At 42.7% G+C, this 13,289-nt stretch overlaps 1 protein-coding gene across 4 annotated transcripts in view; it reads right to left on the minus strand.

Moving 5' to 3' along the window:
- prkdc (protein kinase, DNA-activated, catalytic subunit) overlaps positions 1-13,289 on the minus strand; it is a 255,219-nt gene that overhangs the window by 145,093 nt on the left and 96,837 nt on the right. For all 4 annotated transcript variants that reach the window (XM_072570496.1, XM_072570494.1, XM_072570493.1 and 1 more), the window contains exons 37-40: positions 8,106-8,291; positions 6,444-6,548; positions 1,777-1,944; positions 399-526 (exon numbers count right to left, since the gene is read on the minus strand). In XM_072570496.1, coding sequence (XP_072426597.1) covers positions 399-526; positions 1,777-1,944; positions 6,444-6,548; positions 8,106-8,291 — 587 coding nt within the window. The remainder of the gene's footprint in view (positions 1-398; positions 527-1,776; positions 1,945-6,443; positions 6,549-8,105; positions 8,292-13,289) is intronic.

Consider the following 13,289-nt stretch of genomic DNA (forward strand, 5'->3'; position numbering starts at 1 on the left):
GTTGCCCATCTACATTTTGAACAACAGATGAAATACAACAAAAGAACAGCTAGACTGGGAAATAACAACAGACCATGCGTTAATTCTGTGGTTAAAACTAATCCATCCAAAGAACATGCATTCAATAAAATAAATCTGCTAATAAAAACCTTCCTTGTTACAGTAAACATCAAAACCATGAACAAACATTGATATTTACAATCACAAGCAAATCTTCAGGCATGTCCAGGGATAACAAATTTACTAACATTAGAGCTATCACAATAAATTATTAGCATATCTGTATCAGATCAATTGTTTTATTAATATGAAGTTGTAATGGGGCTGAAAACATAAATATGTACATCTTTAGAAACCAATTTCCTTCAGTTTACCACACTGTATACAAGATGTGATACCTTTTTGCGATATTTTGGAAACAAATCTGAAATGCTTCTTCCATGACATGCCTGTTGTCACGGCACAGAACTTCAGTCAGAATTTGTAACAACAGTGGACTCTGAGATAGCTCCAAAGCATCAAGTAACTGAAAAACACAATGAATCACACCAACTCAAAGAAAGAATCAGAGTACTTAATAACGTTAAGAATCATAAGATATAACTCTCAACATGAAGAACACAAGATGGTTAATAACACTAGTGAGTGAGAATACAAGACCATTCAGCAAGAATTAGCATTCAGCTCATGTTCAGCAGTTCCTAAATTAACAACAAAAGCCCAAAATGTCAAGTTCGCTCCATTCAAATTTTCCAAACAAATTAAATTACAAAGCTGAAACAAGGTACCGTGTACAAATGACATTGTTGGAAACTACAATGTACTCCCTCAGCCACATGTTGGTATTAATACTAGCTACTTGGAGTAAATCAAATAAAGGTAATTTGTGGAGTATTTTTAAAAGAGAAAATGTCCAGATCCATAAATAAAATAAGACATTAGGTCAAAGGAAGTGAGATCATCAAGGGCGAGAATCATAAAGGATGGGATAGCGGACAATGCAGCACTGGGCTAATCCAGTCCAGAGAGCACAAAGAAATGGGCGGGAGTTGGGTTAGGGTGGGCAGAGGTAGTGATAGAGATCACCAGTGCTGTGAAGATGAAATAAGGCTGTCATTGGGATTAAGAGAATACAAGTTCAACTCAGTGGCAAACCAGGCAACAAGTTGCAAATAGTCTGGTTCAATTTGAGGCAGGGGTCTGGGAGAGTTATGCAATCAGCAACAAGAAGGAGTTTGTGCTGGTTCTGCTTTTCCCATTGTTTACAAATGACAGTTCATTGCTGGACTTCACTGGACTCATTTCTGACTTAATTTCCAAATTATTAATATCTTTCACTTCCTGGGAATTATCTTTGCTCTTATGAGAACTTCACTAATTTAATTACTAAATGATCCTTGGTAATAAAATTCTGATCTCATAAGAGATTTAGGAATGCTATGTGTAGGTGCAGCTATTCTCTAAATGCACTCTATTGCAACAGCAGATATGTTACCAATGTACATGTGGAAGGAAGTGGGAAGGAGAGAAAAGTATCAATATTTTTGGGCATTAACTTCACACAATGTGAAATAAGTTCAATTTATTATGTATGCATGCTGAAAATGCTTATACCATACTTCAGTGAAATTATACCTAAAACTGAATTGCCCCTTCACCAATAAATGAATCCAAGATGAAGACTTTGAAAAAATGCACGCATTCAGAAATACTGGACAAAAAATGCCTAGTCAGATTTTTCCATCCTCAAGTGCAATGTCAACAAATAGCACTTACTTTTTTGACGCAGTCAACATAGTTGTTGTATCTCAACGTACCCTTCGGAAATTCATCTGATTTCATAGGAAAATGGGAAGCTATGAAATGGTTGAGAGCATTTTTAAGCGTGACAAGATTTTCTTCTGGAAGTTGTGTAAAAAATGGCAATATGATCACTGCCTTGGTCTAAGAAAAGTAAAAACAAGTTTCAAAATCCTTCTAGTTGAATTCCATTCATTCAAAAGATGAAACATTTCAAATCCAGCAAGGGCTTTTAGAACACAATTCATTCAGGAACACAGGGGCAGGAGGAGGTTATTCAGCCCCTCAGGCCTGCTCTGACATTATAATTCATGGCTGATCTACACAACAACATATGCCATGTCCCTTGATGCCATTTGTAATTAGAAATCTTTCCGTTTCTGCATTGAACTCAATGACTGAGCTTCCACAGAGAATTCCAAAGATTCATCAGTGTCTGAGTGATGCTCCTCATCTCAGTCCTAAATTGTTGGCTTCTTATTCTGAGATGGGGAATAAAGAAGTAGCAGAAAAGCTGAACACATATTTTGGTTCTGCCTTCACAAAACAGGACTCAAATCATTTCCCTGAAATGTTACTGAACTAAGGTGTGTGTGTGTGTGTGTGTGTGTGTGTGTGTGTGTGTGTGAGAGAGAGAGACCGAGAGAGGGAGAGAGAAAGAGAGAGAGAGAGAGAAAAAGAAAAAGAGAGAGAGAGAGAGAGAGAGAGAGAGAGAGAGAAAAAGAGAGAGAGAGAGAGAGAGAGAGAGAGAGAGAGACAGACAGACAGACAGACAGACAGAGAGGATCTGAAGAAAATCCGTATAATGTTTTAAAAAAAGTGCTCGAACAATTAACGGGATTAAAGGCTGACAAATCCCTGTTCTCCAGGTCTGAAAGATTACTGGACCTGAAATGTTAACTCTGCTTTCTCAACACAAAGGTAAAAACAATGACTGCAGATGCTGAAAATCAAATACTGGATTAGTGGTGCTGGAAGAGCACAGCAGTTCAGGCAGCATCCAACGAGCAGCAAAATCAACGTTTCGGGCAAAAGCCCTTGGGGCTTTTGCCCGAAACGTTGATTTCGCTGCTCGTTGGATGCTGCCTGAACTGCTGTGCTCTTCCAGCACTACTAATCCAGTATTTCTCAACACAAATGCTGCCAGGTATGCTGAGTTTCTGTTTGTGTGTGAAGATAAGTGGGTCTTTTCCCCAGGTGGCAGGCAGTGACTAGTTGTATAAAGCAGGGATTGGGCTTCTAATGATTCACAACATATGATTTAGATAGGTGAATGCTATATTTCCTTATTTGCGGACAAAACAAAACTGTGTAGGATTGTGAGTTGTGAGAAGGATACAAGGAGGCTTCAGGGTCTGGATCTGGACTAATTGACTGTGAGGGTAAACACATGGCAGATTTAGTACAACATGGATAAGTATGAAGTTAACACATTTTGGTGGAAAAAAACAGTATTATTTAAACAGTGATATCTTAGAAATGTGGAAGTACAAAGGGATCTCGATATCCCTGTACACCAGTTAATGAAAGTTAACAGGTAGGTGTTCAAAGTTTGTGAGAAGATTTGTAGCTCGGGTGCTCGTTGTGGTTCTGTTTGCCAAGCTGGTAATTTGTGTTGCAGACGTTTCGTCCCCTGTCTAGGTGACATCCTCAGTGCTTGGGAGCGTCCTCTGAAGCGCTTCTGTGATGTTTCCACTATAAATGCCGGAGGAAACATCCCAGAAGCGCTTCACAGGAGGCTCCCAAGCACTGAGGATGTCACCTAGACAGGGGACGAAACGTCTGCAACACAAATTCCCAGCTCGGCGAACAGAGCCACATTAACAGGTAGGTGTAGCAAGCAAGTAGGAAGGTAAACGGTATAACTGGTTTCATTGCAAGATTTGAAATCAGATGCCATACTGCAGTTATACAGGGGCTTTGTGAGACCACAGCTGTTGTATTGTGTGAAACTTTGTTTAGCCTACCTCAGACAGTTATAGGACAGCGCAGTAAAGGTTCACTAAGCTGACACCATGGAATGACTCGATTGTTATATGAGGAGAGATTAGCTTGACTGAGCTTGTATTCACTAGAGTTTAGATGAATGAGAGGAGCCCAAATTTAAACATATAATGCTTACAGGGCTAGACAGACAAGAAGCAGGGATGATGCTTTCCCTGGAGAGGGAGTTTAGAACCAGGGACATAATCTCAGGATACTGAGTAGGCAATTTAGGACTGGCATTAGGAAACATGGTCACTGATTATATTATAAAAAAGATAATTTCTTAGATATTGATGACATGAAGGATATGGAGAAAAAGTGGGAATATGGCTTTGAGACAGAGGATCCATTGTGATTATATTTAATGGTAGAGCAGGCTTAAAGGGCTAAATGGCAGACTCGTGCTCCTAGTTTCCTTATTTCTATGAAAATTATCTATGAATCTGCTTCCAGCACTCTTGATTGTAACAACTCATTGCGAAACTTTTCGTCATCCTTAGTTATCCTCTGGCTCTTTTGCCAGTTACCTTTCATCAATACATTGACACCCCCACCCCCCTCCAAGAAAACAGCTTCTCCATGATTAATCAGTTAAAATCTTTCCCTATTTTTCTTGCCTATCTTTCATTTAATTCCAAAAAAAACCAAATCTCTTTTGCAGGTAGGTTTAGCTCTCAAAATTACTCAAGTTTAGGAGGGGTTATCTCACTGCCCCAAGCTGATTTGCGCTTATAGTTTCTGAATTTCATTTATAATTCTGATTGGTATTGGTGTAATGTTAATTATCTGGTTTACTATTTTCCTCATTACATTTCCCCCACTATTCATTTTCAAATTTCCTAATACAGGTACACAATCCTTTATTGTAAATTCCAAAATCAGAAAAGCTCCAAAATCTTTTTCGAAGAGTGTGGAGCATCATTTTTGCGTGCAAACAGGTGACCCAACTCCACAGCCACTCAAACAGTGTCACTGAGATGTGATGTGGCAGCGTGGCCCAGCACAGGTAGGCGTTAATTGTACTATTCCCGCATGCATCTGCTGTTAGGTAATTGCTTTTTATTTCACTGTGAAAATGTCACTTATTCCGAAATCTGAAAAATTTCGAATTCCGGAAAACAACCGGCCCCTAGGATTTTAGATAAAGGATCGAGTACCTGTACAACAGCCTATCACAATCAGTTTCTGATAAAAGTGACATGCAGTCAACGTTTTTAGTATTTTTGTAAGATACCAAATCTTAAATGGAAAAGTAATTTATACAGCAAAGCAAAAGGATGCTGATAGCTTGGCAAGTGGACACTGACTGGAAGAGGCAAAGCCTTAGAGGTGCACCAAGGAATGGAATTAACTGTTCCGGTATTCTTGCAATTCTGCCCTGAGGGATACATGATGAAAAGCTTCAACTGCATGTCTCCTATTTCAGCGATACTCTCATAACTGTTTTAAAGTCTATTTTAACACATCTGCTGCCAAAGGAGGCTAACAAACAGAGGATTTTCATCTCTCCTTGGGATAACAGAATCAAGGAGAGACAAAATTAGAGCAGAAACTGAGAGTTAGTGTTGTCTGCACCTCCTATTCAAGTGGTGACAAATTGTACAGCTCAATAGAAACCAATGAACACGAATATGCACCTAAGCATCTTGTTTTTGGATTAGTTGTGCTGGAAGAGCACAGCAGTTCAGGGAGGATGGAACCCTCCGTGACTACCTGGTCAGGTCCACGCCCCCCCCCCTACAATCCACCCTCCCATCCTGGCACCTTCCCCTGCCACCGCAGGAACTGCAAAACTTGCGCCCACACCTCCTCCCTCACCTCCATTCAAGGCACTAAAGGAGCCTTCCACATCCAAAGTTTTACCTGCACATCCACTAATATCATTTATTGTATCCGTTGCTCCCGATGTGGTCTCCTCTACATTGGGGAGACTGGACGCCTCCTAGCAGAGCGCTTTAGAGAACATCTCTGGGACACCTGCACCAATCAACCACACCGCCCTGTGGCCCAACATTTCAACTCCCCCTCCCACTCTGCCAAGGACATGGAGGTCCTGGGCCTCCTTCACCGCCGCTCCCTCACCACCAGACGCCTGGAGGAAGAACGCCTCATCTTCCGCCTCGGAACACTTCAACCCCAGGATATCAATGTGGACTTCAACAGTTTCCTCATTTCCCCTTCCCCCACCTCACCCTAGTTCCAAACTTCCAGCTTAGCACTGTCCCCATGACTTGTCCTACCTGCCTATCTTCTTTTCCACCTATCCACTCCAACCTCCTCCCTGACCTATCACCTTCATCCCCTCCCCCACTTACCTATTGTACTCTATGCTACTTTCTCCCCACCCCCACCCTCCTCTAGCTTATCTCTCCACGCTTCAGGCTCTCTGCCTTTATTCCTGATGAAGGGCTTTTGCCCGAACATCGATTTTGCTGCTCCTCAGATGCTGTCTGAACTGCTGTGCTCTTCCAGCACCACTAATCCAAAATCTGGTTTCCAGCATCTGCAGTCATTGTTTTTACCTAAGCATCTTGGTTAGTGACTCAGAAATCTGGAAAAAATAAATGGGAATTTCACACTCTCAAATTTGCTAATTTAAAACAACTAGAGCCTACAACATACTTAGCTTTTCCCAAAAGCTACTCTTAAAGAGATACCTTCAAGTTTAAAGCCAATGTTGAGTCCGTCAATATTGTGGTATAAGTTTGAAATACCATTGAAAATGCATCATGACTATTGCCAAAAGAGACTGAGGAATCAATCTGAAAAAGAAAACACATCCATTCAAAGTAACAAAACTCTACACAAAGATAAATCGAACAAATAATCCAAAAGGAAGATTCTTTTCCCAAGAAATGTTTTAATAATAGGCTGAATCAGGAATGGAGGTGAGAAATGTTACAGCCACAGTCTTTGTGACATTGAGGTTCTAGGTTGCATGTTCAGTCTCAAAGAAGGCACTGAGATCAGGTTGGTTCAGTCGGTCTCTGGCCTGTGAGGAGAAATCTAACTGGTAGCACACAATGTTTATGGCAGACTGGATCGTGGACAAGCAAACAGTATCTTTGGGAGAAAAATAAATTCCACAACTTACAGAATAAATATAAATACATAAAGACATAACATTGAAGACAAACGTTTAAAACTGATAAACCTACGCCCTATTAAATTGGCCTTATCTACATGTAATTTCTAACCATAAAACCTTACTTGAAGTGTCAAGTTTACACCATATGAAATTTGAAGTCGATATACTTATGTTCATAGATTCAGTTCATACGTAAAACTTTTATTTTGAAGTCCTATTCAAATCTGAGCGTCAGCCGCCTACCTGTCCTTCCTGCTAATCCCTTCAACAAGTTCTCTCTGACCTTCAAATTCAGACACAAACAAAGACAACACAGTCACATAGGCCAAACTTCAAATTTCATCAAATTACTTTCTGCTCAGTTCATACTTTGGCTCCTTTTTCTCTCAAATCTCTTCTATATAATATCCTAACAGAGCAATCCTGAGCCCTTTTTTAACTGAAGTGCTGTCTCACCTTCTTGGTAGTTTAGTGCATTTTTAAAGTGCATAGCAGACCACGATTCCTCGTAATGCAGCTTAATTTTTTACAAATTATTTCTACAAATTTTACAAATCCATAGGACATAAGTATTACTTTTCCCTAATGCATCCTGCCCCCTCCATTTCTCAATTCATAGTGTCTGTTTCTCATTTCCTTCCCTTCCACAATTTTTTTCTGTCTCTCCCTCTCCATATTTCTCCATTCTTATGCTTGTCCTCTTTCATATCTCTCCTCACCTAATTACAGTTGGCATGAAGTGTACTTCATCTTTATTCTCTCTGTTTAATGTAAAATGATCTATTAACAAGTAGATTAACAATTAGAAAGTGATGAATCAAACATTGTAACTATGTGACTAGACAGATTTCATGTTTACAGATTAATCACCAAAGTGTCAAAGCAAATATTGATGAGTCAATATTTAAGAATTGACTGCATTTTCTTGAACAACTCTTTAGAAAAGTATGGATTAATTATTCAATTTAGCCTGGTTATTTATTAGACCATTCTAAATACAATCTTGCTCAACATGATTACAGCTGTTTTTGAACAAATAAACGTGATATTGTATCTTCTCTTAATTTTACTTCTAATAACAGGAAACATTATCATTACACACAACTCTGTCTCCAAAACAACAATATTTCTGAAGGTATAGGTGCACCTTTCCATGGGATTCAAATTTCATATCCTGATTGCACTGATTCACATCTATCAGGCGTACAGACAGATGGTAAACATAATATACCTGCAGCACTTTGGAAAGCAGTGTTAAGACAGCCATCTTACTCTCAGGGCTAGATTTCACTGACCACCAGGAATCAAGTTTTGCCCAGTTTGAAAGTACAGCACTGACCAGGTAAATACCCTGCTTCTTTCGGACAGTATGGTCTCTGAAACTGTGGTCAAGCATTCCATTCAGAACAGCGCTCACCTAAAAAAAGTAGAAAGAAGAGCATTCTAATTGTGTATGGACAGAGTGTGGAATAGCTAAAAATCTTATGGCATCCTCAATCAATAAATTCAAACAATACAATTTGTTTTGCTATTGCTGACACACAGTATAGATGCATACACAAATAAATCACCATAAAATAAATCCATATGTCTCAATCTCCTGTCTGGTTTCACATTGAACAAAGCTTTATATTACAACATTAGGCCTCATCACAGATCCTGTGAAATGACTGATGAAGTTAGTTTTTCTAGGTTATTTTTAAAAGATTTTATGCAAAAGGAACTAGAGTATAATCTACATGATGATTTGGACCTGTGGAAACAGGAGCTAATGTAGTTTAGTAAAAAAAAAATCACTATTAATCAGAGCCAACCCACCTTATGTAACAGTGATTACATTTCAAAATACTTGCCAATTCTATGCTTACTTTACGTGCTTATGGTATGTGGGCGTCTCTGGCTAGACCAGTATCAATTGTTTATGCCTAACTGTCTTCAGGGGTGAGCTGCCTTCTTGAACCACAGCAGTCCATTCGGTGTACCTTTACGCATGATTCCATCAGGGAGAGAATTCCAGGATTGTGATCATGTGACACTGAAGGAACAGTGATATATTTCCAAGTCAGGATAGTGAGTGGCTTGGATGGGAACTTGCAGTTGGTGGTGTTCCCATGTATCAGCAGCACTTGTCCTTCTAGATGGTCATAATTATGGGTTTGGAAGTTGCCTACTAAGGAGCCTTGATGAATTTCTGCAGCGCATCTTGTAGATAGTACGCACAACTGCGAGTGAGCATTGTTGGTGGAAGGCTTGAATGTTTGCAGGTGTGGTGCCAATCAAGCAGGCTCCTTAGTCCTGGATGGTGTCAAGCTTCTTTAGTGTTGTTGGAAATGCATTCATTCAGGCAAGTTGGGAGTATTCCATCACGCTTCCGATTTAGTCATCTAGATGATGGCCAAGCTTTGAGGTTTTAAGAGGTGAGTTAGTCACTGAAAGATTCCTAGCTTCCAGTTTCCTCTTGTCAATGGAGAAGTTATAAAGCTAGCCCAGGTTAGTCTTGGTAATTGGTAACCCCCAGGATGTTGATATTGGGGGTTTAGTGATAGAATCCCTACAGTGTGGAAGCAGGCCCTTCGGCCCACCAAGTCCACACCAACCCTCTGAAGAGTATCCCAACCAGACTCATTCTCCTATTACTTTGCATTTATTTCTGACTAATGCACCTAACCTACACATCGCTGAACACAATGAGCAATTTAGCATGGCCAATTCATGTAACCTGCACATCTTTGGGTTGTGGGAGGGAACCAGAGCATCTGGAGGAAACCCATGCAGACACAGGGAGAATGCGCAAACTCCACACAGACAGTTGCCCGAGGTTGGAATTAAACCAGTGTCCCTGGCACTGTGAGGCTGTAGTGGTAACCACTGAGCCACCGTGCCACCCGGATGTCAATGTTACGATGACATTGAATGTCAATTGGCAATGATTATATTGTCTCTTGTTGGAGATGGTCATTACCTAGCATTTGCACAGTGACAACTTGCTAACAAGTGACAACCTACCACTTGTCAGCCCACTCCTAGATATTGTTTAGGTCTTACTACATTCGGAAATGGACTGTATCAGTACCTGAGAAGTAGTGAATAATGCTGAACATTGTGCAGTCATCAGCAAACTTCGTCACTTCTGACTTTTGATGGAGGGCAATGTCCTTCATGAAACAGTTGAAGATGGTTGTTCAAGGACGCTACCCTGACCATCTCCTGCAGAGATGTCCTGGAGCTGGGATGACTGATCTCCAACAACCACAACCGTTTTCCTTTGTGCCAGATATCCAACCAGCTGCAAGTTTTCCTGATTCCCACTGATTCCAATTTTGCTAGAGCTCAGCCACACTCAGTCAAGAGCAGCCTTTATGCCACAGGTAGTCACTCTAACTTCATGGCTGAAATTCAGCTCCTTTGTTCATGTTTGTACCAATTACGTTCAGGAATTCAATGTCCCTGGCAGAACCCAAATGCACTCAGCGGGTTATTGCTGAATAGATACTGCTTAACAGAACTGCTGATGACGCCTTCCATCACTTTACTTATGACTAAGAATAAACTGTTGGGGCAATAATTGATCGGGTTGGATTTGTCCTGCTTTTTGTCCAGGTATACTTGGACAGATTTTCCAATAAATTTCAGGTAAGTGCCAGTGTTGTGCTTGGACTGAAACAGCTTGGTTAGGTGGCAGCAAGTTGTGGAGAACAAGTCTTCAGTACTATGGCCGAAATGTTGTAAGGGCCCATGGTGTTTGCAGATTCTAGTACCTCCAATCATACCATGATATTACATAGAGCAAAGTGAATTGGTTGAAAACTGGTATTTGTGATGCTGGAGGCCTGTGGAGGGAGCCAAAATGTATCATTCATCTAGTAGTTCAAGCTGAAAATTAAGTGTAAATGATTCAGCATTTTTTTTTGCACTAACATGCTGGATTCCCATATTGATATTAACTGTCCACTATCATTCACAACTGGATATGGTAGGACTACAAAGCTTAGATCTGAACCACAGATTGTGAAATCACTGAGCTCTATCACTTGCTGAGTTTGCTGTTTGGCATGCAAGTAGCCCTGTTCTGAGGATGCACCAGGTTGACACCTCGTTTTCAGGTATGTCAGGTGCTACTCATAACATGCCCTCCTGATCTCTTCATTTCAATCCTCTGGTAAAGGTAGAGTGCGGGATATGCCAGGCCATGAGATTGCAGATTATATTAGAGTACAATGTGGCTGTTGCTGATGGCTCACAATGCCTTATGAATGCCCAGGCATGAGATTCTATACCTGTACTGTTTACAATGTAATTATGAGTGGGGTTACTCTCAATGTGAAGACGGGACTTCTCCTCCACTAGAACTGTGTAACCGTCTTTCTTACTGATACTGTCATAGATAGAGCTATCTGCAGCAGGGGGATTGGTAAAGATCGCTTGTGGGCCCATGGGCCGTCAGTGTGGTCGGGGGGCAACGATAGTCACGCTTCTGGCCTGGGTATCCTGTTGCGGGGAGGCAACTTCACCATCTCCGAGGTTAAGGAGATGGTGGGCGGGCGCCTCCTCGTCGCAGACATTAAATACAGAAACGCTCCCGTGAGACTAATCAACGTGTACGCCCCAGCGGGTAAGAGTGAACAGTTGGCCGTACTGCAACAGCTTCCACTGCTGCTGGCTACGTCCAGGCCGGTCATTCTGGCCGGAGACTTCAACTGCATCATTGATGCAGATCGACGATCCGGCAGGGGGGGGGAACAGTAAACCGGACGCTACGTCCAGAGCCCTGATGGAAACGGTCAAAGACGCCAAGCTGCACGACGTCTTCAGCACTCCTGCAGATGGAGCACAGCGTAGATACACCTGGTCGCGGGCAGACAGGTCTATCCGCTCAAGCATAGATTACCTGTTTGTGTCCCGAACGCTCTCGGTCAGATCCACCGATGTCAAGCCGGTGTTCTTCTCTGACCACTGCCTCCTGCTGGCCGACTGTCACCTACAGGACGAACAGCGGGCGGGCAAGGGAACGTGGAAACTGAACACTAAGCTGTTGACCCCAGGAAACATCGAAGAGCTCAAGAGGGATTACGCAGGTTGGAGAACCGCGAAGCCCCTCTTTGAGTCTCCAGCAGACTGGTGGGAAACGGTAAAAGGGAACATCAAGAGGTTCTTTATCCTCAAAGGTGTCCAGGAGGCAAGAGAGAGGCGGGGAAAACTGTCCCAGCTCCAGGAAAGTATGCAGAACCTGCTCCTGCTGCAGACGATGGGGGTCGATGTCACGGAGGACCTCAAGGAGGTGAAGGGCCAGCAAGCCTCGCTCTTTGCCTCGGAGGCCTCCAGGATAATCTTCTGGTCCAGGGTCCGCTCGGTATGGCAGGACGAGACGTGCTCACGTTTCTTCTTCCAGAAGGTGCACAAAGAGAGCTCCGTGCTTAGCAGCCTGAAGAAAGAAGATGGCTCAGTAACGTCATCTCAGGCAGACGTCATGAGGATCAGCAAATCCTTCTACGCCAGTCTGTATGACGCAAAGCCAACCGACAGCGCGGCCTCCCAGTTGTTCCTGTCCTCTATCACGGAGGTCCTAGACAACGGAACACGAGAGAGGCTGGACCAGCCGCTATCTCTGGATGAGCTGACCAAGGCCCTCGAGTCCTTTGAAAAGAATAAAACTCCCGGAAGCGACGGCTTACCGGTCGAGATTTATTCCGCTCTTTGGGACTTGATCGGCCAGGACCTGCTGGAGGTGTATGTCAGTATGCTTCGGGCAGGTACCATGAGTGAATCCATGAGGAAAGGCATCATCACCCTCATCTACAAGCGGAAGGGGGAGAGGGAGGAAATTAGAAATTGGAGATCGATCTCACTGTTAAATACAGACTACAAAATCTTGTCAAAGGTCATCGCCAACCAGGTCAGGTCTGCTCTGGGATCAGTGATTCACCCTGACCAAACCTGTGCTGTACCGGGCAGGAAGATCTCTGAGAGTCTCGCACTCCTCAGGGATACGATCGCCTACGTGCAGGACAGGGGGGTGGACACCTGCCTCATCAGCCTGGACCAGGAGAAAGCCTTTGACAGGATATCGCATACATATATGAGGGATGTCCTCTCCAAAATGGGCTTTGGGGAGGGAATCGGAAATTGGATCAGACTGCTCTACACCAACATTGTCAGTGCAGTCTCAATCAATGGGTGGGAATCAGATAGCTTCCCTGTAAGATCTGGAGTCAGGCAGAGATGCCCCCTCTCACCCGCCTTGTGTGTGTGTTGCGTAGAGCCATTTGCCGAATCCATCAGGAAGGATGCGAGCCTGAGAGGGGTGACGATTCCTGGCAGCGGGGGCCTGCAGGTTAAGGCCTCCCTGTACATGGATGATGTCGCTGTTTTCTGCTTGGATCCGCTGTCCGTGCACAGATTCATGTGCATCTGTGAC

Source organism: Chiloscyllium punctatum, chromosome 5, assembly GCF_047496795.1.
Source record: "Chiloscyllium punctatum isolate Juve2018m chromosome 5, sChiPun1.3, whole genome shotgun sequence".
Lineage (NCBI taxonomy): Eukaryota > Metazoa > Chordata > Chondrichthyes > Orectolobiformes > Hemiscylliidae > Chiloscyllium > Chiloscyllium punctatum.